The sequence below is a fragment of the Sinohyriopsis cumingii genome, chromosome 4 (assembly GCF_028554795.1).
Source record: "Sinohyriopsis cumingii isolate HCF-2022 chromosome 4, ASM2855479v2, whole genome shotgun sequence".
NCBI lineage: Eukaryota > Metazoa > Mollusca > Bivalvia > Unionida > Unionidae > Sinohyriopsis > Sinohyriopsis cumingii.
This window is the reverse complement of record NC_142964.1, coordinates 86480534-86506316: the sequence shown is the minus strand read 5'-3', so window position 1 is coordinate 86506316 and position 25783 is coordinate 86480534. Positions and strand designations below refer to the sequence as shown.

Sequence of the window (25783 nt, the reverse complement as noted above, 5' to 3'; positions counted from 1 at the left end):
AAATTGAAGTCAATAACTGGCATACATTGAAGTCTGACAGTTACTGACATACACTGAAATCTTACAGTATAAGAAATACATTGAAATCAATAACTGATATTCATTGAAGTCTGACATACAATGAAATCTGACAGTAACTGACAACAATGAAATCTGACAGAAACTGACATACATTGAAATCAGACAGTAACTGACATACACTGAAATCTGACGTTAACTACATACATTGAAATCTGACAGTAACTGATATTCATTGAAATCTGACAGTAACTGACATACATTGAAATCTGACAGTAACTGATATTCATTGAAATCTGACAGTAAATATTGAAATTAAAAACTAACTTACATACATTGAAATTAATAACTAACCGACATAACTTGAAATAATAACTGACATAACATTGCAATCAATAACTAACTGACATACATTGAAATCAGTAACTAAATGTTATATATTGAAATCAGTACCAACTGACATACATTGCAAATTTGTGGGGAATTTTTGTATTGCATGATATGACATTTGGCTTCATTCACTTACACTTTACCTTTTAATTCATCAATAAACAATATTTGATTATAGGAGGTTGTTGTTATTGTTGTTGCTTTTACATATTTGAGCTCCTTTTGGCAATTTCTTTATCATCAAGAAATTTGTAAATTGAAAAGCAATTTGATTGTTACAAAGTGATACACCGAGTCAAAATGTCATTAAAATCTTGATGCAAAAGCCATGCTTGTTTATGTGCAGAATGTCACAGGATGGATGAAAGTACAGTTAATGTGAATTGCATAAGCATCTTTGGTAATGAATGTTTTCATTTCTTGCCCGAGAGATTTGGTAATAAATGTATTCCTTTCTTGTCAGAGAGATTTTGGTAATAAATGTATTCATTGCTTGACAGAGAGATTTGGTAATGAATGTATTCATTGCTTGCAAGAGAAATTTGATAGTAAATTTATTCATTGTTTGCCACTGAGAGAGATTTGGTAATAAATGTATTCATCGCTTACCAGTGAGAGAGGTGGAAATGTAGTTTTTAGCCGTCACCAAAACTGCACTTTAGTACTAAGTTAGAACTCAAAGTGAATGTTCACTTTTTTCAACTTCCTTCATCCTGAAATGAACTCTGCACAGATATTACGAAAATGTTCTGAATACTCGGTTTAGAAAAACTAGTGTTGTGCTTTAGTTCTGAAATTCTTCACCAATCTCAGCCAATATTTTATTCTTCTCTTACAAAACAGCAAGATATATGTAATACTTGAACCTACTCGGAAGAATCTTGACATAGCGATCACTTTGGTGTAAATGGTTGGCCATATGTCTGTCTCTCTACACACTAGATTGTAAATGTTTTTTATGTGCTCTCATTATTGAATCTCATAGATACATGCCATGGCCAGCTTCATGTTGTAAATTATATTGTCCTTATCCACATTATTTCCGAGTCTGTAGAAAATATCTACTGCCAGGCTTTTGGTTTTTGATCTTCCTTGGAGTGTGTCAGGTCCTAAACAGTGCACATTAGTTGTAAAAATTGTTTTTTTTGTTCCTTTTTTAGTCATTCACACAAATTGCTCTGCTTAGCACCTTTTATTTTGTCCCCTAAATTGATGAAGTACAGTATGGAAATTGTCCACTTGAGGAGACATTCCAAAGGAAATTTGTGCTTGATAGGGCAGGTACATGCAGATTGTTTACTTCTCAAATAATGGGAGTTTCTGGTCTGCACTTATTTTTACAGTGATCTTAGCTTGTGATTCTCAGGGGATTCACTGATCTTATGTCTTATGATGTATTAAATAAAACAAATATGATCTACCACATCAGGTGTTCTGATTTGCCACATGAAAACTTGTCCTGCTTTACAAACATTTTGGGACACATTTGATGACATTTTTGTTTTCTTTTTTTTTTTTTTGGCAGGATGAGGGGATGAAGCCCAAGTCTAAGAAGAGAAAAAAATCTACACCAATGGATGAAGATAGTGACTGAGAGACACATAACATACAAAGGAGAAAATTTAATCAAATGATACATGGATGCTACACAATTCATCTGTTCTGGATATGTTCCAAATGGCCTAGTCATAACTGCAAATCCTATAAATGGGCAGATGTTAGCAGTAAACTTGAAAATGCACAACATTATCCAGCAATTAGAGTTTTGCATATTTCTGAAACTTCGTTGTTGGTCAGATCAGATAAATCCATATTGTGAAAATCGTAATGGATATTGTTAAATCTTATTGGATAGTGTGATTTGCTTGTATTTATTTAATTGCTACCTGTTAATCCAGTAGACCAGAGGTAGTTAATACTCCATTGCACTAGACTGTTATTCACTGGTAAATGTGCATAATGTCTTCAGGAAGCAACCAGAACAGTTCCAGCACACTGTGCTTTATACACCCTGTTGCAGTGCATTGTGTTCAGGAACCCATGGATATATAATAGAACAACTATATGACACAGCTCTTTATACACCCTGTTGCAGTTCTGTGTTCAGGAACCTGTGGATATATAACAGAACAACTCTATGCCACTGCTCTTTACACACTGGTTGCATTGCAGTGTATCTGGGAACCTGTGGACATATAACACGACAACTTTATGACATCGCTCTTTATACACCCTATGCAGAGTGTTCATGATCTTGTTGGTACATAACAGAACAATTCTATGACACTGTTTTTACACCCTAGAGCAGTGTGGAGTGTTCAGGATGTTGTTGATATATAACCATGTATGAAGTCAGTTTCTTAGTGCAAATACAACTCTATAAGAGACATTGGATATTTTATGTGGAATAAGTGCAGTATCAAACTGAGAAAAGTTATCTCCTCTTTGCTTGCAGTAAGTGATATGTTATGCAGTACATCTTTTAAGATGTTGCATGTATAATTCATTGAAAAGAAATTATTACTTTCTGCAGACAAAAGACTAGTGTATGATGCAAGCATTCATGAAAAATGTTAGTGTGGTATGGCTGCACTTTAAATAGTAATGGTTTCAAATCATACCCAGGCAATAGTCTTATATCATGTTTTTTCCTGAAAATAATACAGCCAATGAATAGCATCTGTTCTTTCAAAAGAAGAATCTACAATTATCCAAACATCGTTTTCCAACCAAAAAATGTAAAGGTAGAAATGTGTCAATCATTGTGACTTTTATGGTTCCATTTTAAATTTGTCTTCATTCTACGTAGATGGTCTTCACAACAAATTTAAAGTTGAAGACAATATTTTATGTCAAATATTGAAATTGTGTAAGTGCCTTGGCTATCGTTGTGCAAATAATAGTCATTAATTTCCCATGAGAGGTCAACCTCAGTAATCAACAATTGAAAAGTGCACTTATTGATACTTGCGTTTATTTAGGGATGTGCTAACTCTAGAGGTTGGCCAAGCACAATATGTAAAGCTTAATTTGTTTTTAGCTATAGACCAAAAGCATGTCTGCAGTGGACCATAGTCAATCCATCCATCAATCATTCATCTTTTTAAACAAGTTTGCTATTGCTGTTCCTCCTAAACTTACAGAGAATGCTATTTTGAAATTGCTGTCATTACTCCTCTTGAAGAAATGGCCATAAAACATGGGTTTCCAATGAAACACTTCTCACTATATGTAATTAGCCCAAAATGACACTGATGCTGATGTCGCCTCCAAAAATATGAAAAATCTCATTACAAATAAATATGAATGGATGGCCACAATGATATAATTTAAAAAAAAAAAAAAAACATTTCTTGCAAAACATAGTTTCTATGTTAAATTGTGCTGATCCAGTCTCCAAAATGGTTTCCTTGATGGCAATCCTAAAAATCTTTATATAATTATTTTTTATGAACAGATGGTAACATTGATATGGACTTTCACAGAAACACTATAACAATATATAACTTGTTCCATGTGAAAATGTGCTAATTTGACCTCCAATGTGGCACTATTGTGCCCATACAGAAAATCTTATCTCTACTCTTGAATGAATGATGGCATTAACATGGGGTCTTCACTAAAATACATAATTGGTTCTGAATGAAAATGGATCATATATTGAACCACAAATATACCTGACATTTTATGGAGTTTGAATACAAGACCTAATTGACCTTGGGATCAAGTCAAAGATACTGCTTGCATGTTTGGACTTCATTAAGCTTATGAACAGTGACTTCTACATATACACATAATTTGACCACACTTTACATTTAGTTTCATTCAAGTAAACAAATTGATAGTTTGTGAATTTGATTTTAAGGTCAAGGTCTTATCTTAGTTTTAGCTGTTTTGGCTTGTGAGCATGATCACACAAATATTAACAGATTTTTATATCCAGTATTTGGATATATCTGAATAATCCTTGAATAATGCCAGTTCAGTAACTCTTTTTTCCAAATACATGTATAACTATAGATCCAATCAGACTTTGCATGTGGGTGTATCTTGACATTTGTCCTAGACAACTTTTGTTCAGTGATCTTCTGTTGATGATATTAGGTTCAAGGTCAAAGGCTGTGGCAAAGAATTGTGTACTGCACTTACAGATATCTTGTAAACAAGTTAATTTCAGCAAGTAAAAAATAGTTTTCATACCAGAATTTGGTTATGTTGGAGGTTCTCAAAATAACTGATGGTTTTAACACTCAGTAGTAGTAAAGAACGAAAGGATACAAGAAGTGGACTTATTTGAATTCTTAGAATTTCTTTTTGGCCAGAAGAGCCTCAGTCACTTCGAGGGACTCTTGCTGTATGTGACAAACAAATAAAATCAAACAATGATTCTTTCAAAACCATGATTAGAAACAGTATTCACACTGAATGTTACTATAAAATTGGAGTTTTGGCTCAACACACAAAATAAACTAAGCCTGCAGTAAAAGAGACCCCTTTCTGTTAACTTTATATCTTACCTTACACCATATTTTGAGATCTCTGGTATCTGTACAAACTATTTTTTGTTCTCATCTGATACAACAAGTGGGATTGTGTTCTTATGGCCCTGACTGCAATAGTAAAAGTAGATATATTGTTTTGCTTTTGACCGTCCATAATTCTGCACAACCATGTCTGTATATCTGTGTCCATCCTGAATCCGCATGTTGTGTCCATCCCTGATCTGTATGTCTGTACATCGGTGTCCATCCAGAATCCATTTGAGCTTGATAACACAAAAACTATTAAACTTGGAGCCATGATTACATGCACTTTATTGTGGTCCTGATTATATTAACTTTTTAGATTTTCAGACCATTAAAGCAGTTTTTTTTTTTAACACATCTTTTAACTTTTTGGTGATGGATTTTGTTTACAAAGACCTTGTCAGGCAGAAAACTGGATTGTGTGTATGCATATTTAGATGACCTAATTATATTTCCATGCCATTGTAGCAGTTTTTCAATTTTTTTTATACATTTGTAAGAAAAAAATTGTTTTTACAGACACAAATGTAGTTACATGGAGTGGTCATTGTGTTAAAGGTAATAATGTTCATCATAGGCAAGGTACCAATGGTCAATTAGGAATTTGTTAAAAGCTATTGGAAGTATAGTAAATAGTACTAAAAGCTATTGGAAGCATAGCAAATAGTACTAAAAGCTATTGGAAGCATAGTAAATAGTACTTACAGCTATTGGAAACATAGTAAATAGTACCTTAGATTTCTCCTCCCCATTTTGCAATGCGTAACTCACATTTCGGATTTTGTTATCGTTCATTTGACGAGAGTCCAACATTGGTATTTTAAGTTGATACAGATGAAAGCAGTTTAATGTAGTTTATAGGTTGTGAAATGCATGTTTCAGTATTTTTGTACTTAATTGGTTTGCAACCCAAGTGGAGTTACTACAGACCTGAATGTCAGAGCCAGAGATTGTGATGTGAATGTCATAGTTACATTAAAGAAATGTCCAATTAATAAATTAACCTTTGCAGATTTTACCCCCCTCCCTTTTTTATATACCTCATCTGGTCTTTAGGTCACATGAACTTATGGTACAACCCTGCGCCCATTGTCATAGGTTTTCTAATAAAGTAAAATCTAATTGAGCTTATTACATTTTTAGATGTAGAGACTCATCCAGTTTCAGTAAAACTTGGTAAATGGATTTACAGCATCAAGATTTTGGATGACTGATTTTGAGCAAGTTACGAAAGATATTATTTATGCATTTATCTTTAGAAAGAACTTTGTTGGGGTATAGTAAAATAGGTTAAGTCATAATGAGATAAAGTTTCAGAGAACAAATAGGTTGTGTCTTTACTACATACTGCTTAGTGACATGATTAGATGTTAAATTATGTAATCTATCTGAGTGATCTCTGGCTCACATGGGGCTTTTGTTAAATTTCTGTGATTTCTCGTATCCAACAAATCCAAAATGATTACCAGCCATGAAGAAGATGAGGTCACTACCTTAGCTTATATAAGCATAGGTACTCTGAATGGGGGAGTATAAGGGTTCACTTATATAAGCATAGGTACTCTGAATGGGGGAGTATAAGGGTTGACGTTTGTTCTTAATGTGGCTGCAAGCTTCAAGAATAATGTTGAAGTCACTGTTACTACCTGTGTATGAGCAAAACTTGTTTATCAAAGAGTGAATCTCTTGCTCTTTAGTTACATTTTTGCTTAAACTCATTAAGTCATGCCATTTCCAGATTTTTATGATCATGTTGCAAATTACATCATTGTTATTATTCTGTATATAATATCTCGTGTCATGATACCAAATGCAGGAAAAATAAATATTTGTTACATAGTATTTAATTTTGTTATTTTATTTGCAAAGTACAAATGTGCTTGACATAGTTTATCACTTTGCTGACAACCTTGTTGCTGTCTGTGGTGATGTCAGTGTGCATACACATGCATCAGCACAGTTTCTATTTTGAATACATTCCCTGATCACATCAACATTAGGATATAGTACTACTGCCTGAATCCAGCCATCCTAAAAGATGAAGCTTTTGTAAAACAACAGCATCTGAGACCAGTATGTGTTAAACTCAGAACTTCCATACAGGATTTTGGAGTTATTTGGATTATTGGTCATTCCTAAACAGGTGGTAAATATTTGTGAAACTTTTCACTTTTTTGGACTTAAACAGTTTTAGACCACATGGTACAACATGCTATCACTGATGCATGTTGTCATTCACAGTTTTGTGCACACTGTGTATTGCTTACTCAGCCAGTAATGGGTGTTGTTCTAGTGACTTATGAACCTGCTGCATCATTAATTTAAACAGTTTTGTTGTGTTCTTAGTAAAACCTGTTGATGAAATATAATAAATGCAACAAGTTCAAGGCCAAGGAAGATACATGAGTTGTGCCTTGCATGTACAAATGTACTTATCTGCACCATACAGTGTGTGCACCCTATGGTCTGAGATTTTATGAACTACAGTTGTACAAAAGCCAAACTAGGCAAATAAAGAGGGTGATGACAATGTAAATTTTAAATTTCTACAAGTAATTGTGATACAATGGGGGAGTGTACCCCCATATTTTGAGTAGCAGAGATGGTGTAAGTACTCCTGCATGTCTGAGCATGACCTTTGGGTCTGTAAGTCCAGGCACATGCTCTTTTAGTGGATCCAACAGATCCATTCTAGACTACCTTTTCACTGTCTAGAGCTGTTCTTAATCCAACCAATCAACAATAAATGGGTTTCAAAAAGTTCTTGCCTTAGTGACCAAGAATATATAGACACCACAAGGATAAGAACTAGGACTTTCCCAACCAGAGTTTCTAGCAATAGAGGCAAAAGAAAATCAACCTTTAACTCTAAATGCAAATCTTGTTGAGCTCCTGGAGAAAGGATCTGCCACGTTCTCTCTTCATGTCAGAAAACTCGAACAGTACATCGAGACACAATCAGATATGTACTTTCCTTGGTGAACAACTTAGGAAACAACGATATATCAAGTTACTGAGGAGCCGCAATATACAGTAAATTCAAGGCTACTCAAACCAGACCCTGTCATCACCAAGGACAATGACTCTTGGAGTTTGGACCCGACAATAATCTGGGAAGGAGATGGCAACACCCTGTGCTTCTCCAATGCACTTGCTGACAGATCAATAAAATATAAATGCCTGATACCAGTAGTATTACAAGAAACAGGCACCACATACAAAGGAGCAAAGTGCCTTGCAATTGGTTGTTGTTGTAGGGTTTAACGCCGTTTTTCAGCACACGATAGGCTATACATGGCAGCCAGTATTAATGGTGGACAAAGAACCCAGAAAGAACCACCGACCCACGAGAAGCTACTGGCAAGCTTTCTCACATACCCACATCACCTTGCGATTGGTGTCTGTGGGACCTACTCTGACTCAATAATGATAGATATAACATTTTGGATAGAATAATAAAGGGGTCAAACTTAAATCAGGCAACATTAGCTCTGAGAAGCTCAATGAAGGTAATGAAAGGATTTTCTGACCTTTTAAAATTGACTACCACACCCACAGACACCGATAACTTCACTGCCTGGACCTCGTGTCAGAAATGCAATGTACAGGAATTGACAAACGTCGTGTGACGCTAATATGAGGTTACTCCATGCATATGCGTTACCTGTTGGCAGATGCTCAGCACTGGTTGCACTTGAACGTCAATCAGCATACAATTAAGGTCTGTCCAATAGAATGCTGTAAGAACCGCAAATGATAGTAAAAGTGGTGACAAAAAATTCAAGCATGCGTCACAGATGACCAACTGCACAATTTTGCCAAAAATGCCCAAGGACTACCTGCTGATCATGGATTGTACTGACAATGTGTCCCAGACATAAAATGGAAAAGGGTGCACCAGTACCTCAAATCAAATAGATCTGTCCATCCTACCATGCTATGTCTATATGCAGTTACAACTTGGGGGGGTCTTAGTCATAATAGGGGGTACACATGTCTGAATGGGTCTGTGGCTTCATCATTCTACAGTTAAGGAGTTAGATCTGTCCAGCCTAACATGCAGATGGCAAATGACAATTATGGGGATCTTGGTGATAGATCCATCCATCTTGTTGGGCAAAAGGGAACACAAGCATATTAGGACAGGGTTAGATTCATCCAGCCAGTCCTTCCCATGAAACATCCATTACCAGCACCAACCAGACCACTTTCTGTACTGCCGATAACCATGCTGACCATACTGCAGCAAACCAACCAGCCTTACTGGTACAACAAACTTATTCCAACAAAGCAGGCTTGTGCGAGCTTCACTGATTACTTCAGGATATTAACCATGGATTATATAAAGAAGATGGCATTGCCTCTTTGCCATGGGGAATGGTTTATCCTGAAATAGAAGTGGACCATAAACAGAAGACAAAGGGAGTGTGAAGATTCTCCTGAGCAGCAGCCCTACTCCAATCTGGAGATGATGGAGTTTAGTTTTAAGGCTGCCATCAAAGAGATATTCTGTGTGTTGCCAGCTTTTGAATGTCCTCTCATACAACCACACATGACTATAAAGTAAAAGTGTTAGTTGACATTGACAGTTGCTTCCCCAGTCAACAAAAATCAAGGAGATTAACACTGGAGTGAAATATGATACATATTTTTCCACTGCAAGTCAATAGACATTGATAACAATATGACTAAGAGATTTTGAAAATTGTGAATGACACTAACATTTTCTATTAGTAAATATTATATCTTCTCACACATTGATGCACCCCAGCTCAAATCCAGCAATTGGTAAATATGTTTTTTACTTCATTTTTCATGTGCCTTTTTACCTTGAATTGTGAAGGAGAATTGTAACCACTTATATTTTCTGTGCAAATGTACACATGACACAACAGAACATAAGCAACAAACCGCTGATATTGATCACACAAAAAACATTAAGAAATAAGCTACTTCCATATATTAATCATATTGCTAGTCAGTACATCTGAGCATACAATAAAAATAGAATTTGCTTGTTCTGAGTAAAAAATGGATATATTTCATCAAGTGGGTGAAAAATTAGTTTTTCATCCACTTGATGAAATATATCCGGTATTTACTCGGAGCAAGCAAATGTCCTCTCTATTCAGCAGTGGAAATATATATATATATATATATATATATATATATATATATATATATATATATATATATATATATTATAGGGCTATTTATTATTCAGCAGCTTAGTGAGCTATTTAGAATTTGGAACAGTTTCTTCTCATAACGAGGATAAGCTATTTGGAAATCAATTATTAATTTCTGTCACCATTCAGTTACTTACAAAAATTGGCTAATTTCAAATTATAATCAAGCAATAAATTAAGAAAATACTGTATAGAATACATTGTAACTGAGAATGAGTGGTTACTTCCTCTGGAAAATAATCTGATGGTATCCCATCGAAGATTGTAAACATCATCACTCTTCTACACCAAGACTTCCAGTGTAAAGTCATCTGCGACAAATATCTCGTGGACTGCTTCAGGCATCAAATAAATATGCATTCTTGCACCTTTCCTCATCACTCTTGTCATCATCTTGCCAATAAGCGCAACAACTGTGGACAGTTATTGTTAGGTAGGACTTCTGTGGAGTGGTGGTTGTTTATCTCAAACTGCCTTTACCTTATAATCATCTCACTGGCAATTATCCATATTAACTTACCAGAGATGATGGTATTATGCATGAATGTATGTAAATTACAACTGTTTACTGTTTATACAGGTTACAAGGAAACTTTTATGTATTGTGATGTCAAGAACAGTTTCTTTCTGGGGGTTTTTGGTGCTTTTTAAACATAATATTTACTGGAAATCACGCTTTTAAAGACAACTGTATGGGGAGGAGTTGAAAATCGTGTATTTCATGGGAACAGATCTGGATGGTATGTTCCTCTTGCAGATGATTATTTCAGGAATAAAATAATTACAATGTTTAATGCATGTCTGCACAATGTTTATGAGGAAATATGGTAGAAAGATGGATGGAAAGAGACAAGTAGATGGATGGGCCGACAGAAAGACAGGCAGGTAGAAAAATGGATGGATAGACACATGTAGAAAGATGGATAGACAGACACATAGGTAGAAAGAGGGACAGATAGACACATAGGAATAAAGATGAACAGACAGAAACAGAATGACAGAAGGACTGACATATAGGTAGAAGATGGATGGACACAGGTAGAAAGATGGATGGACACAGGAAGAAAGATGGATGGAAATCACATAGGTAAAAAGATGGATAGACACATAGGTAGAAAGATGGACAGACATAGGTAGAAAGATGGATGGACAGACACAGGTAGACAGATGGACAGATAGACACATAGGAAGATGGATAGACCAGGTAGAAGGATGGGCAGACAGGTGGACAGACGGAGGGACAGACACAGGTAAAAAGATGGACAAAGACATAGGTAGAAAGATGAAATGACAGACACACAGGTAGACGGATGGACAGATACATAAGTAGACAGATGGATCAATACATAGGTAGACAGATGGATGGGAAGACACATAGGTAGAAAGATGGACAAACACAGGAAGAATGAATGGACAGACACATAAGTAGACAGATGGACAGACAAAAGTTGACGGATGAGCAGACAGAGGGAGACGGATGGACAAACACAGGTAGATGGAAGGGCAGACACGTAACAAGATGGATGGACATATAGGTAGACAGATTTATGGACAGAAATGGGTAGACGGATGTACAGATACATAGGTAGATGGATGGGCAGACAGAGGGAGATGGATGGACACAGGAAGATGGATGGACAGACACAAAAGGAAATGGATGGACAGACATATAGGTAGACAGATGGATGGCAGACACAGCAAGATGGATGTTTGGACATACTGTTATATATATTTAATTTTCCTTGTTTGTTAGTTTCTTTTTTTTCACTATATGCTATTGTAATGTAACATTGTATGTACTTAACCTTGTCTAAAATAAGTTTATTTTCTACTTGACCTGAAATCTATATCTTTTTAATTTTATTCTGTAAACAACTAATACATAGATAACATATTCTATATGTGTATGGTTTAATGTCAGAATCATTATTAATAGAAGTAAACACGTTTATTTGGGTCTCGGTCTAGGTTACTGGAATTCCCCTACAATTTACCTGACATACCTGACATAGTTCAGTTTATATAATATAATTTTAGTAACAAACTTTCTAATTATAAATAACATTTTGTAAACATTACAAACTTTCTAGAAGGTTATTTTCCATTAGGTAATGATTTTTTTAGAAAATGTCAATTTTGCCCTGAGTTCAAGTGAAAGACTATATAATCTTGTTACTGCAAAGATTATTCATTAGTGCTTTAAGATCTAGCAGAATCAATTTTGTATTATTATTGTGTCCAGAAGTTCATTTGGGCTGGAATTTATTTCTTCAATTATTTAATTCAGTGATTACTTTCTCTGGAAATGCAGAGTGCTCACTAAAAAATAATAATCTTGGACAAAGACATTTACTGGGATTTAAAGAGAATTAAAACCTGGAATTATATTACTGTATTTCAGCAAGAGATTGTTGGTACAACAACACAATACAGGATGCCACAGGCACATCAATTTCAGCATTGGATTTTCCCTAAAGATTATTCAGACCTTTTAATATTAGGATTCGTGTCTGTATTTCAAGGATTATTTGGGGATTTTTTTGCAATACTAAATATTTTTATTTTAAATTTTCACTTTGTAGTCTAGAGAAATAAATTATTTGTTGAATTTTACAAAGCTTGTTGCTTTTCATTCTTTTCTGTTACTTCTTTTAAGAGCACAGACTCGTAACAATATACATAAGTAGACAGATTGATGGATGGACACATAGGTAGACAGATTGATGAACAAACACGTAGGTAGACAGATGGATGGACAGACATTCAGGTAGATGGATGGGTAGACAAAAGGTATCACAATATCCTAGATGCTGTTTGAAAATTGGGGAGGGGTATTATGAATGTCTAAGATTTCATCTCAAAATATAATGCATGATAAATTATAGAAAATATGGTTGACAAATTTTAACAAGACATTTATTGTGGTTAAGAACAAAATTTTAAATAAATGACAATGCAATGTTTTTGGCTACTTTCTTATACTCATTTGTTAAAACAAACCAAACACAACATTCAGGTTTTATTAAGAGTTGCTTTATTCAAAATGTTAGAAGTGATAATGATGATGATGATGGTGATAGTATTACTAGGCACACAAAAATTGATGATCAATGTCCAAAAATATGTAGAGAAAATATAATAAAGAAACTACAGATATCACAAAATATGCTTTGTTATTTTATAATTCTAACATACCTGGGTTTGTTAAATGGCAACAGTAGAGATTTTGTTTTGTATATAATTCCTTATTTTATGAATATCATTTTCTTAAATAGACATTTCAACATTTTTAGATTCCCTTTAACACCACCCAATATGTTGGGTGTTATAGATAATTGTGGAAGAGTCCTAACTCCTAGTTCACACAGTCTATATTAATAGTTATAAATACAAACTCTCTCAAACATACACTGACACACTTGTGAGACACAAATAAAAATGTGTGCAAATGCTCATCAACAAAAATCGGTGTTACTCAGTCTTGAAACTATTATGTAAAAATACAGAACAAAATGGCAGATACAATGTTTTGCTGTACTATTCTACAGGTTGTTGAAGTTAAAAGAAAGTGTCCACTTTTTCTCAAACATGTACATAAGATTAATGTCAAACCTTAGACACTGACAGATCTAAGAACGTTGTCATAATTGTTGAATTATACTCACTCCCGCACCATCAATACAATTTTGAAAACAGACCAAAGTTATCTTCCATGGTAGAGAGTAGTAAATCAACTACATACATGAGCATGGCTTAAAGCAAATAGTGGAACCATAACCTGAGCTATTTCATTTCTCAGACTAAGCCAGCATAATTATTGTTATGAAAGTTCATACACAAATTCTAATACACTCCAATACCTCTATATAAGACAGTGTATAAGGTACAGGTTATGTGTGGCAGGTATTACTTTTATTAAATTTGCTTTTATCCTGGAGACTGCAACTTTATCTCAAGCATTTTTCCAAGTTTTCCATCATCTTTGGGTCAATTTCTGATGAGAGAAAGAAAAAAGCTCTTTTAAATTATGTATTTATCTTTATGAGTTATCATGCTAAGATAAGTAACAGAAAAAGATATTTGTTTTTCTGCATCATAACATATAAATAACATGTAACAGTGAGGAAAACATAAATATATACATACTATTTTTTAAATGAGTTAAAATCCAACATATACTGGTATAACATTTGCTTGAGAAGAATAATCATTTTGCATCCAGACACACTGCAATACATACCAACTCTTCGCACATCTCGTTCCAATTTTAGCATCCAGACACACTGCAATACATACCAACTCTTCGCACATCTCGTTCCAATTTTAGCATCCAGACACACTGCAATACATACCAACTCTTCGCACATCTCGTTCCAATTTTTGTTTTCTTTTTTTTTTTTTTTGGCAGGATGAGGGGATGAAGCCCAAGTCTAAGAAGAGAAAAAAATCTACACCAATGGATGAAGATAGTGACTGAGAGAAAGTTTGAACATAAAAAGGAGAAAATTTAATCAAATGATACATGGATGCTACACAATTCATCTGTTCTGGATATGTTCCAAATGGCCTAGTCATAACTGCAAATCCTATAAATGGGCAGATGTTAGCAGTAAACTTGAAAATGCACAACATTATCCAGCAATTAGAGTTTTGCATATTTCTGAAACTTCGTTGTTGGTCAGATCAGATAAATCCATATTGTGAAAATCGTAATGGATATTGTTAAATCTTATTGGATAGTGTGATTTGCTTGTATTTATTTAATTGCTACCTGTTAATCCAGTAGACCAGAGGTAGTTAATACTCCATTGCACTAGACTGTTATTCACTGGTAAATGTGCATAATGTCTTCAGGAAGCAATCAGAACAGTTCCAGCACACTGTGCTTTATACACCCTGTTGCAGTGCATTGTGTTCAGGAACCCATGGATATATAATAGAACAACTATATGACACAGCTCTTTATACACCCTGTTGCAGTTCTGTGTGTTCAGGAACCTGTGGATATATAACAGAACAACTCTATGCCACTGCTCTTTACACACTGGTTGCATTGCAGTGTATCTGGGAACCTGTGGACATATAACACAACAACTTTATGACATCGCTCTTTATACACCCTATGCAGAGTGTTCATGATCTTGTTAGTACATAACAGAACAATTCTATGACACTGTTTTTACACCCTAGAGCAGTGTGGAGTGTTCAGGATGTTGTTGATATATAACCATGTATGAAGTCAGTTTCTTAGTGCAAATACAACTCTATAAGAGACATTGGATATTTTATGTGGAATAAGTGCAGTATCAAACTGAGAAAAGTTATCTCCTCTTTGCTTGCAGTAAGTGATATGTTATGCAGTACATCTTTTAAGATGTTGCATGTATAATTCATTGAAAAGAAATTATTACTTTCTACAGACAAAAGACTAGTGTATGATGCAAGCATTCATGAAAAATGTTAGTGTGGTATGGCTGCACTTTAAATAGTAATGGTTTCAAATCATACCCAGGCAATAGTCTTATATCATGTTTTTTCCTGAAAATAATACAACCAATGAATAGCATCTTTTCTTTCAAAAGAAGAATCTACAATTATCCAAACATCGTTTTCCAACCAAAAAAATGTAAAGGTAGAAATGTGTCAATCATTGTGACTTTTATGGTTCCATTTTAAATTTGTCTTCATTCTACGTAGATGGTCTTCACAACAAATTTAAAGTTTAAGACAATATTTTATGTCAAATATTGAAATTGTGTAAGTGCCTTGGCTATCATTGTGCAAATAATAGTCATTAATTTCCCATGAGAGGTCAACCTCAGTAATCAACAATTGAAAAGTGCACTTATTGATACTTGCGTTTAATTAGGGATGTGCTAACTCTAGAGGTTAGCCAAGCACAATATGTAAAGCTTAATTTGTTTTTAGCTATAGACCAAAAGCATGTCTGCAATGGACCATAGTCAATCCATCCATCAATCATTCATCTTTTTAAACAAGTTTGCTATTGCTGTTCCTCCTAAACTTACAGAGAATGCTATTTTGAAATTGCTGTCATTACTCCTCTTGAAGAAATGGCCATAAAACATGGGTTTCCAATGAAACACTTCTCACTATATGTAATTAGCCCAAAATGACACTGATGCTGATGTCGCCTCCAAAAATATGAAAAATCTCATTACAAATAAATATGAATGGATGGCCACAATGATATAATTAAAAAAAAAAAAACATTTCTTGCAAAACATAGTTTCTATGTTAAATTGTGCTGATCCAGTCTCTAAAATGGTTTCCTTGATGGCAATCCTAAAAATCTATATATAATTATTTTTTATGAACAGATGGTAACATTGACATGGACTTTCACAGAAAACACTATAACAATATATAACTTGTTCCATGTGAAAATGTGCTAATTTGACCTCCAATGTGGCACTATTGTGCCCATACAGAAAATCTTATCTCTACTCTTGAATGAATGATGGCATTAACATGGGGTCTTCACTAAAATACATAATTGGTTCTGAATGAAAATGGATCATATATTGAACCTCAAATATACCTGACATTTTATGGAGTTTGAATACCAGACCTAATTGACCTTGGGATCAAGTCAAAGATACTGCTTGCATGTTTGGACTTCATTAAGCTTATGAACAGTGACTTCTACATATACACATAATTTGACCACACTTTTCATTTAGTTTCATTCAAGTAAACAAATTGATAGTTTGTGAATTTGATTTTAGGTCAAGGTCTTATCTTAGTTTTAGCTGTTTTGGCTTGTGAGCATGATCACACAAATATTAACAGATTTTTATATCCAATATTTGGATATATCTGAATAATCCTTGAATAATGCCAGTTCAGTAACTCTTTTTTCCAAATACATGTATAACTATAGATCCAATCAGACTTTGCATGTGGGTGTATCTTGACATTTGTCCTAGACAACTTTTGTTCAGTGATCTTCTGTTGATGATATTAGGTTCAAGGTCAAAGGCTGTGGCAAAGAATTGTGTACTGCACTTACAGATATCTTGTAAACAAGTTAATTTCAGCAAGTAAAAAGTAGTTTTCATACCAGAATTTGGTTATGTTGGAGGTTCTCAAAATAACTGATGGTTTTAACACTCAGTAGTAGTAAAGAACGAAAGGATACAAGAAGTGGACTTATTTGAATTCTTAGAATTTCTTTTTGGCCAGAAGAGCCTCAGTCACTTCGAGGGACTCTTGCTGTATGTGACAAACAAATAAAATCAAACAATGATTCTTTCAAAACCATGATTAGAAACAGTATTCTCACTGAATGTTACTATAAAATTGGAGTTTTGGCTCAACACACAAAATAAACTAAGCCTGCAGTAAAAGAGACCCCTTTCTGTTAACTTTATATCTTACCTTACACCATATTTTGAGATCTCTGGTATCTGTACAAACTATTTTTTGTTCTCATCTGATACAACAAGTGGGATTGTGTTCTTATGGCCCTGACTGCAATAGTAAAAGTAGATATATTGTTTTGCTTTTGACCGTCCATAATTCTGCACAACCATGTCTGTATATCTGTGTCCATCCTGAATCCGCATGTTGTGTCCATCCCTGATCTGTATGTCTGTACATCGGTGTCCATCCAGAATCCATTTGAGCTTGATAACACAAAAACTATTAAACTTGGAGCCGTGATTACATGCACTTTATTGTGGTCCTGATTATATTAACTTTTTAGATTTTCAGACCATTAAAGCAGTTTTTTTTTTTAACATATCTTTTAACTTTTTGGTGATGGATTTTGTTTACAAAGACCTTGTCAGGCAGAAAACTGGATTGTGTGTATGCATATTTAGATGACCTAATTATATATCCATGCCATTGTAGCAGTTTTTCAATTTTTTTTATACATTTGTAAGAAAAAAATTGTTTTTACAGACACAAATGTAGTTACATGGAGTGGTCATTGTGTTAAAGGTAATAATGTTCATCATAGGCAAGGTACCAATGGTCAATTAGGAATTTGTTAAAAGCTATTGGAAGTATAGTAAATAGTACTAAAAGCTATTGGAAGCATAGTAAATAGTACTAAAAGCTATTGGAAGCATAGTAAATAGTACTTACAGCTATTGGAAACATAGTAAATAGTACCTTAGATTTCTCCTCCCCATTTTGCAATGCGTAACTCACATTTCGGATTTTGTTATCGTTCATTTGACGAGAGTCCAACATTGGTATTTTAAGTTGATACAGATGAAAGCAGTTTAATGTAGTTTATAGGTTGTGAAATGCATGTTTCAGTATTTTTGTACTTAATTGGTTTGCAACCCAAGTGGAGTTACTACAGACCTGAATGTCAGAGCCAGAGATTGTGATGTGAATGTCATAGTTACATTAAAGAAATGTCCAATTAATAAATTAACCTTTGCAGATTTTACCCCCCTCCCTTTTTTATATACCTCATCTGGTCTTTAGGTCACATGAACTTATGGTACAACCCTGCGCCCATTGTCATAGGTTTTCTAATAAAGTAAAATCTAATTGAGCTTATTACATTTTTAGATGTAGAGACTCATCCAGTTTCAGTAAAACTTGGTAAATGGATTTACAGCATCAAGATTTTAGATGACTGATTTTGAGCAAGTTACGAAAGATATTATTTATGCATTTATCTTTAGAAAGAACTTTGTTGGGGTATAGTAAAATAGGTTAAGTCATAATGAGATAAAGTTTCAGAGAACAAATAGGTTGTGTCTTTACTACATACTGCTTAGTGACATGATTAGATCTTAAATTATGTAATCTATCTGAGTGATCTCTGGCTCACATGGGGCTTTTGTTAAATTTCTGTGATTTCTCGTATCCAACAAATCCAAAATGATTACCAGCCATGAAGAAGATGAGGTCACTACCTTAGCTTATATAAGCATAGGTACTTTGAATGGGGGTGTATAAGGGTTCACTTATATAAGCATAGGTACTCTGAATGGGGGTGTATAAGGGTTCACTTATATAAGCATAGGTACTCTGAATGGGGGAGTATAAGGGTTGACGTTTGTTCTTAATGTGGCTGCAAGCTTCAAGAATAATGTTGAAGTCACTGTTACTACCTGTGTATGAGCAAAACTTGTTTATCAAAGAGTGAATCTCTTGCTCTTTAGTTACATTTTTGCTTAAACTCATTAAGTCATGCCATTTCCAGATTTTTATGATCATGTTGCAAATTACATCATTGTTATTATTCTGTATATAATATCTCGTGTCATGATACCAAATGCAGGAAAAATAAATATTTGTTACATAGTATTTAATTTTGTTATTTTATTTGCAAAGTACAAATGTGCTTGACATAGTTTATCACTTTGCTGACAACCTTGTTGCTGTCTGTGGTGATGTCAGTGTGCATACACATGCATCAGCACAGTTTCTATTTTGAATACATTCCCTGATCACATCAACATTAGGATATAGTACTACTGCCTGAACCCAGCCATCCTAAAAGATGAAGCTTTTGTAAAACAACAGCATCTGAGACCAGTATGTGTTAAACTCAGAACTTCCATACAGGATTTTGGAGTTATTTGGATTATTGGTCATTCCTAAACAGGTGGTAAATATTTGTGAAACTTTTCACTTTTTTGGACTTAAACAGTTTTAGACCACATGGTACAACATGCTATCACTGATGCATGTTGTCATTCACAGTTTTGTGCACACTGTGTATTGCTTACTCAGCCAGTAATGGGTGTTGTTCTAGTGACTTATGAACCTGCTGCATCATTAATTTAAACAGTTTTGTTGTGTTCTTAGTAAAACCTGTTGATGAAATGTAATAAATGCAACAAGTTCAAGGCCAAGGAAGATACACATGAGTTGTGCCTTGCATGTACAAATGTACTTATCTGCACCATACAGTGTGTGCACCCTATGGTCTGAGATTTTATGAACTACAGTTGTACAAAAGCCAAACTAGGCAAATAAAGAGGGTGATGACAATGTAAATTTTAAATTTCTACAAGTAATTGTGATACAATGGGGGAGTGTACCCCCATATTTTGAGTAGCAGAGATGATGTAAGTACTCCTGCATGTCTGAGCATGACCTTTGGGTCTTAAGTCCAGGCACATGCTCTTTTAGTGGATCCAACAGATCCATTCTAGACTACCTTTTCACTGTCTAGAGCTGTTCTTAATCCAACCAATCAACAATAAATGGGTTTCAAAAAGTTCTTGCCTTAGTGACCAAGAATATATAGACACCACAAGGATAAGAACTAGGACTTTCCCAACCAGTTTCTAGCAATAGAGGCAAAAGAAAATCAACCTTGAACTCTAAATGCAAATCTTGTTGAGCTCCTGGAGAAAGGATCTGCCACGTTCTCTCTTCATGTCAGAAAACTCGAACAGTACATCGAGACACAATCAGATATGTACTTTCCTTGGTGATCAACTTAGGAAACAACGATATATCAAGTTACTGAGGAGCCGCAATATACAGTAAATTCAAGGCTACTCAAACCAGACCCTGTCATCACCAAGGACAATGACTCTTGGAGTTTGGACCCGACAATAATCTGGGAAGGAGATGGCAACACCCTGTGCTTCTCCAATGCACTTGCTGACAGATCAATAAAATATAAATGCCTGATACCAGTAGTATTACAAGAAACAGGCACCACATACAAAGGAGCAAAGTGCCTTGCAATTGGTTGTTGTTGTAGGGTTTAACGCCATTTTTCAGCACTCGATAGGCTATACATGGCGGCCAGTATTAATGGTGGACAAAGAACCCAGAAAGAACCACCGACCCATGAGAAGCTACTGGCAAGCTTTCTCACATACCCACATCACCTTGCAATTGGTGTCTGTGGGACCTACTCTGACTCAATAATGATAGATATAACATTTTGGATAGAATAATAAAGGGGTCAAACTTAAATCAGGCAACATTAGCTCTGAGAAGCTCAATGAAGGTAATGAAAGGATTTTCTGACCTTTTAAAGTTGACTACCACACCCACAGACACCGATAACTTCACTGCCTGGACCTTGTGTCAGAAATGCAATGTACAGGAATTGACAAACGTCGTGTGACGCTAATATGAGGTTACTCCATGCATATGCGTTACCTGTTGGCAGATGCTCAGCACTGGTTGCACTTGAACGTCAATCAGCATACAATTAAGGTCTGTCCAATAGAATGCTGTAAGAACCGCAAATGATAGTAAAAGTGGTGACAAAAAATTCAAGCATGCGTCACAGATGACCAATTGCACGATTTTGCCAAAATGCCCAAGGACTACCTGCTGATCATGGATTGTACTGATGATGTGTACCAGACATAAAATGGAAAAGGGTGCACCAGTACCTCAAATCAAATAGATTTGTCCATCCTACCATGATATGTCTATATGCAGTTACAACTTGGGGGGGGGTCTTAGTCATAATAGGGGGTACACATGTCTGAATGGGTCTATGGCTTCATCTTTCTACAGTTAAGGAGTTAGATCTGTCCAGCCTAACAAGCAGATGGCAAATGACAATTATGGGGATCTTGGTGATAGATCCATCCATCTTGTTGGGCAAAAGGGAACACAAGCATATTAGGACAGGGTTAGATTCATCCAGCCAGTCCTTCCCATGAAACATCCATTACCAGCACCAACCAGACCACTTTCTGTACTGCCGATAACCATGCTGACCATACTGCAGCAAACCAGCCAGCCTTACTGGTACAACAAACTTATTCCAACAAAGCAGGCTTGTGCAATCTTCACTGATTACTTCAGGATATTAACCATGGATTATATAAAGAAGATGGCATTGCCTCTTTGCCATGGGGAATGGTTTATCCTGAAATAGAAGCGGACCATAAACAGAAGACAAAGGGAGTGTGAAGATTCTCCTGAGCAGCAGCCCTACTCCAATCTGGAGATGATGGAGTTTAGTTTTAAGGCTGCCATCAAAGAGATATTCTGTGTGTTGCCAGCTTTTGAATGTCCTCTCATACAACCACACATGACTATAAAGTAAAAGTGTTAGTTGACATTGACAGTTGCTTCCCCAGTCAACAAAAATCAAGGAGATTAACACTGGAGTGAAATATGATACATATTTTTCCACTGCAAGTCAATAGACATTGATAACAATATGACTAAGAGATTTTGAAAATTGTGAATGACACTAACATTTTCTATTAGTAAATATTATATCTTCTCACACATTGATGCACCCCAGCTCAAATCCAGCAATTGGTAAATATGTTTTTTACTTCATTTTTCATGTGCCTTTTTACCTTGAATTGTGAAGGAGAATTGTAACCACTTATATTTTCTGTGCAAATGTACACATGACACAACAGAACATAAGCAACAAACCGCTGATATTGATCACACGAAAAACATTAAGAAATAAGCTACTTCCATATATTAATCATATTGCTAGTCAGTACATCTGAGCATACAATAAAAATAGAATTTGCTTGTTCTGAGTAAAAAATGGATATATTTCATCAAGTGGGTGAAAAATTAGTTTTTCATCCACTTGATGAAATATATCCGATATTTACTCGGAGCAAGCAAATGTCCTCTCTATTCAGCAGTGGAAATATATATATATATATATATATATATATATATATATATATATATATATATATATATATATATATATTATAGGGCTATTTATTATTCAGCAGCTTAGTGAGCTATTTAGAATTTGGAACAGTTTCTTCTCATAACGAGGATAAGCTATTTGGAGATCAATTATTAATTTCTGTCACCATTCAGTTACTTACAAAAATGGGCTAATTTCAAATTATAATCAAGCAATAAATTAAGAAAATACTGTATAGAATACATTGTAATTGAGAATGAGTGGTTACTTCCTCTGGAAAATAATTATGATGGTATCCCATCGAAGATTGTAAACATCATCACTCTTCTACACCAAGACTTCCAGTGTAAAGTCATCTGCGACAAATATCTCATGGACTGCTTCAGGCATCAAATAAATATGCATTCTTGCACCTTTCCTCATCACTCTTGTCATCATCTTGCCAATAAGCGCAACAACTGTGGACAGTTATTGTTAGGTAGGACTTCTGTGGAGTGGTGGTTGTTTATCTCAAACTGCCTTTACCTTATAATCATCTCACTGGCAATTATCCATATTAACTTACCAGAGATGATGGTATTATGCATGAATATATGTAAATTACAACTGTTTACTGTTTATACAGGTTACAAGGAAACTTTTATGTATTGTGATGTCAAGAACAGTTTCTTTCTGGGGGTTTTTGGTGCTTTTTAAACATAATATTTACTGGAAATCACGCTTTTAAAGACAACTGTATGGGGAGGAGTTGAAAATCGTGTATTTCATGGGAACAGATCTGGATGGTATGTTCCTCTTGCAGATGATTATTTCAGGAATAAAATAATTACAGTGTTTAATGCATGTCTGCACAATGTTTATGAGGAAATATGGTAGAAAGATGGATGGAAAGAGACAAGTAGATGGATGGGCCGACAGAAAGACAGGCAGGTAGAAAAATTGATGGATAGACACATGTAGAAAGATGGATAGACAGACACATAGGTAGAAAGAGGGACAGATAGACACATAGGAATAAAGATGAACAGACAGAAACAGAAAGACAGAAGGACTGACATATAGGTAGAAGATGGATGGACACAGGTAGAAAGATGGATGGACACAGGAAGAAAGATGGATGGAAATCACATAGGTAAAAAGATGGATAGACACATAGGTAGAAAGATGGACAGACATAGGTAGAAAGATGGATGGACAGACACAGGTAGACAGATGGACAGATAGACACATAGGAAGATGGATAGACCAGGTAGAAGGATGGGCAGACAGGTGGACAGACGGAGGGACAGACACAGGTAAAAAGATGGACAAAGACATAGGTAGAAAGATGAAATGACAGACACACAGGTAGATGGATGGACAGATACATAAGTAGACAGATGGATCAATACATAGGTAGACGGATGGGAAGACACATAGGTAGAAAGATGGACAAACACAGGAAGAATGAATGGACAGACACATAAGTAGACAGATGGACAGACAAAAGTTGACGGATGAGCAGACAGAGGGAGACGGATGGACAAACACAGGTAGATGGAAGGGCAGACACGTAACAAGATGGATGGACATATAGGTAGACAGATTTATGGACAGAAATGGGTAGACAGATGGATGTACAGATACATAGGTAGATGGATGGGCAGACAGAGGGAGATGGATGGACACAGGAAGATGGATGGACAGACACAAAAGGAAATGGATGGACAGACATATAGGTAGACAGATGGATGGCAGACACAGCAAGATGGATGTTTGGACATACTGTTATATATATTTAATTTTCCTTGTTTGTTAGTTTCTTTTTTTTCACTATATGCTATTGTAATGTAACATTGTATGTACTTAACCTCGTCTAAAATAAGTTTATTTTCTACTTGACCTGAAATCTATATCTTTTTAATTTTATTCTGTAAACAACTAATACATAGATAACATATTCTATATGTGTATGGTTTAATGTCAGAATCATTATTAATAGAAGTAAACACGTTTATTTGGGTCTCGGTCTAGGTTACTGGAATTCCCCTACAATTTACCTGACATACCTGACATAGTTCAGTTTATATAATATAATTTTAGTAACAAACTTTCTAATTATAAATAACATTTTGTAAACATTACAAACTTTCTAGAAGGTTATTTTCCATTAGGTAATGATTTTTTTAGAAAATGTCAATTGTGCCCCGAGTTCAAGTGAAAGACTATATAATCTTGTTACTGCAAAGATTATTCATTAGTGCTTTAAGTTCTAGCAGAATCAATTTTGTATTATTATTGTGTCCAGAAGTTCATTTGGGCTGGAATTTATTTCTTCAATTATTTAATTCAGTGATTATTTTCTCTGGAAATGCAGAGTGCTCACTAAAAAATAATAATCTTGGACAAAGACATTTACTGGGATTTAAAGAGAATTAAAACCTGGAATTATATTACTGTATTTCAGCAAGAGATTGTTGGTACAACAACACAATACAGGATGCCACAGGCACATCAATTTCAGCATTGGATTTTCCCTAAAGATTATTCAGACCTTTTAATATTAGGATTCGTGTCTGTATTTCAAGGATTATTTGGGGATTTTTTTGCAATACTAAATATTTTTATTTTAAATTTTCACTTTGTAGTCTAGAGAAATAAATTATTTGTTGAATTTTACAAAGCTTGTTGCTTTTCATTCTTTTCTGTTACTTCTTTTAAGAGCACAGACTCGTAACAATATACATAAGTAGACAGATTGATGGATGGACACATAGGTAGACAGATTGATGAACAAACACGTAGGTAGACAAATGGATGGATAGACATTCAGGTAGATGGATGGGTAGACAAAAGGTATCACAATATCCTAGATGCTGTTTGAAAATTGGGGAGGGGTATTATGAATGTCTAAGATTTCATCTCAAAATATAATGCATGATAAATTATAGAAAATATGGTTGACAAATTTTAACAAGACATTTATTGTGGTTAAGAACAAAATTTTAAATAAATGACAATGCAATGTTTTTGGCTACTTTCTTATACTCATTTGTTAAAACAAACCAAACACAACA

The 25783-nt window shown here is 34.9% G+C and overlaps 1 protein-coding gene and 1 long non-coding RNA gene across 5 annotated transcripts in view; one reads left to right on the top strand and one right to left on the bottom strand.

Moving 5' to 3' along the window:
- The window catches only part of LOC149801597 (integrator complex subunit 3-like), a 129839-nt gene extending 110419 nt beyond the window's left edge, over positions 1 to 19420 (top strand). The window contains exons 31-32 of one of the 4 annotated variants that reach the window (XR_016420693.1): positions 14532 to 19046; positions 19137 to 19420. Coding sequence is in view for 2 of the 4 variants with exons in the window: in XM_089955853.1 (XP_089811979.1) it covers positions 14532 to 14600 (69 nt within the window). In the remaining 2 variants the exon portion in view is untranslated. Of the gene's footprint in view, positions 1 to 1933; positions 6775 to 14531 lie in introns of those variants that run through there. The other 3 variants (XR_016420692.1, XM_089955853.1, XM_089955852.1) reach the window with 3 other exon arrangements.
- On the bottom strand, positions 13135 to 14395 carry LOC149801598 (uncharacterized). Its single transcript, XR_016420469.1, has 2 exons — positions 14364 to 14395; positions 13135 to 14117 (listed from the first exon to the last, which is right to left on the bottom strand). It is a non-coding gene; the product is annotated as an uncharacterized LOC149801598 (long non-coding RNA).
- Positions 19421 to 25783: the final 6363 nt, after the last annotated feature.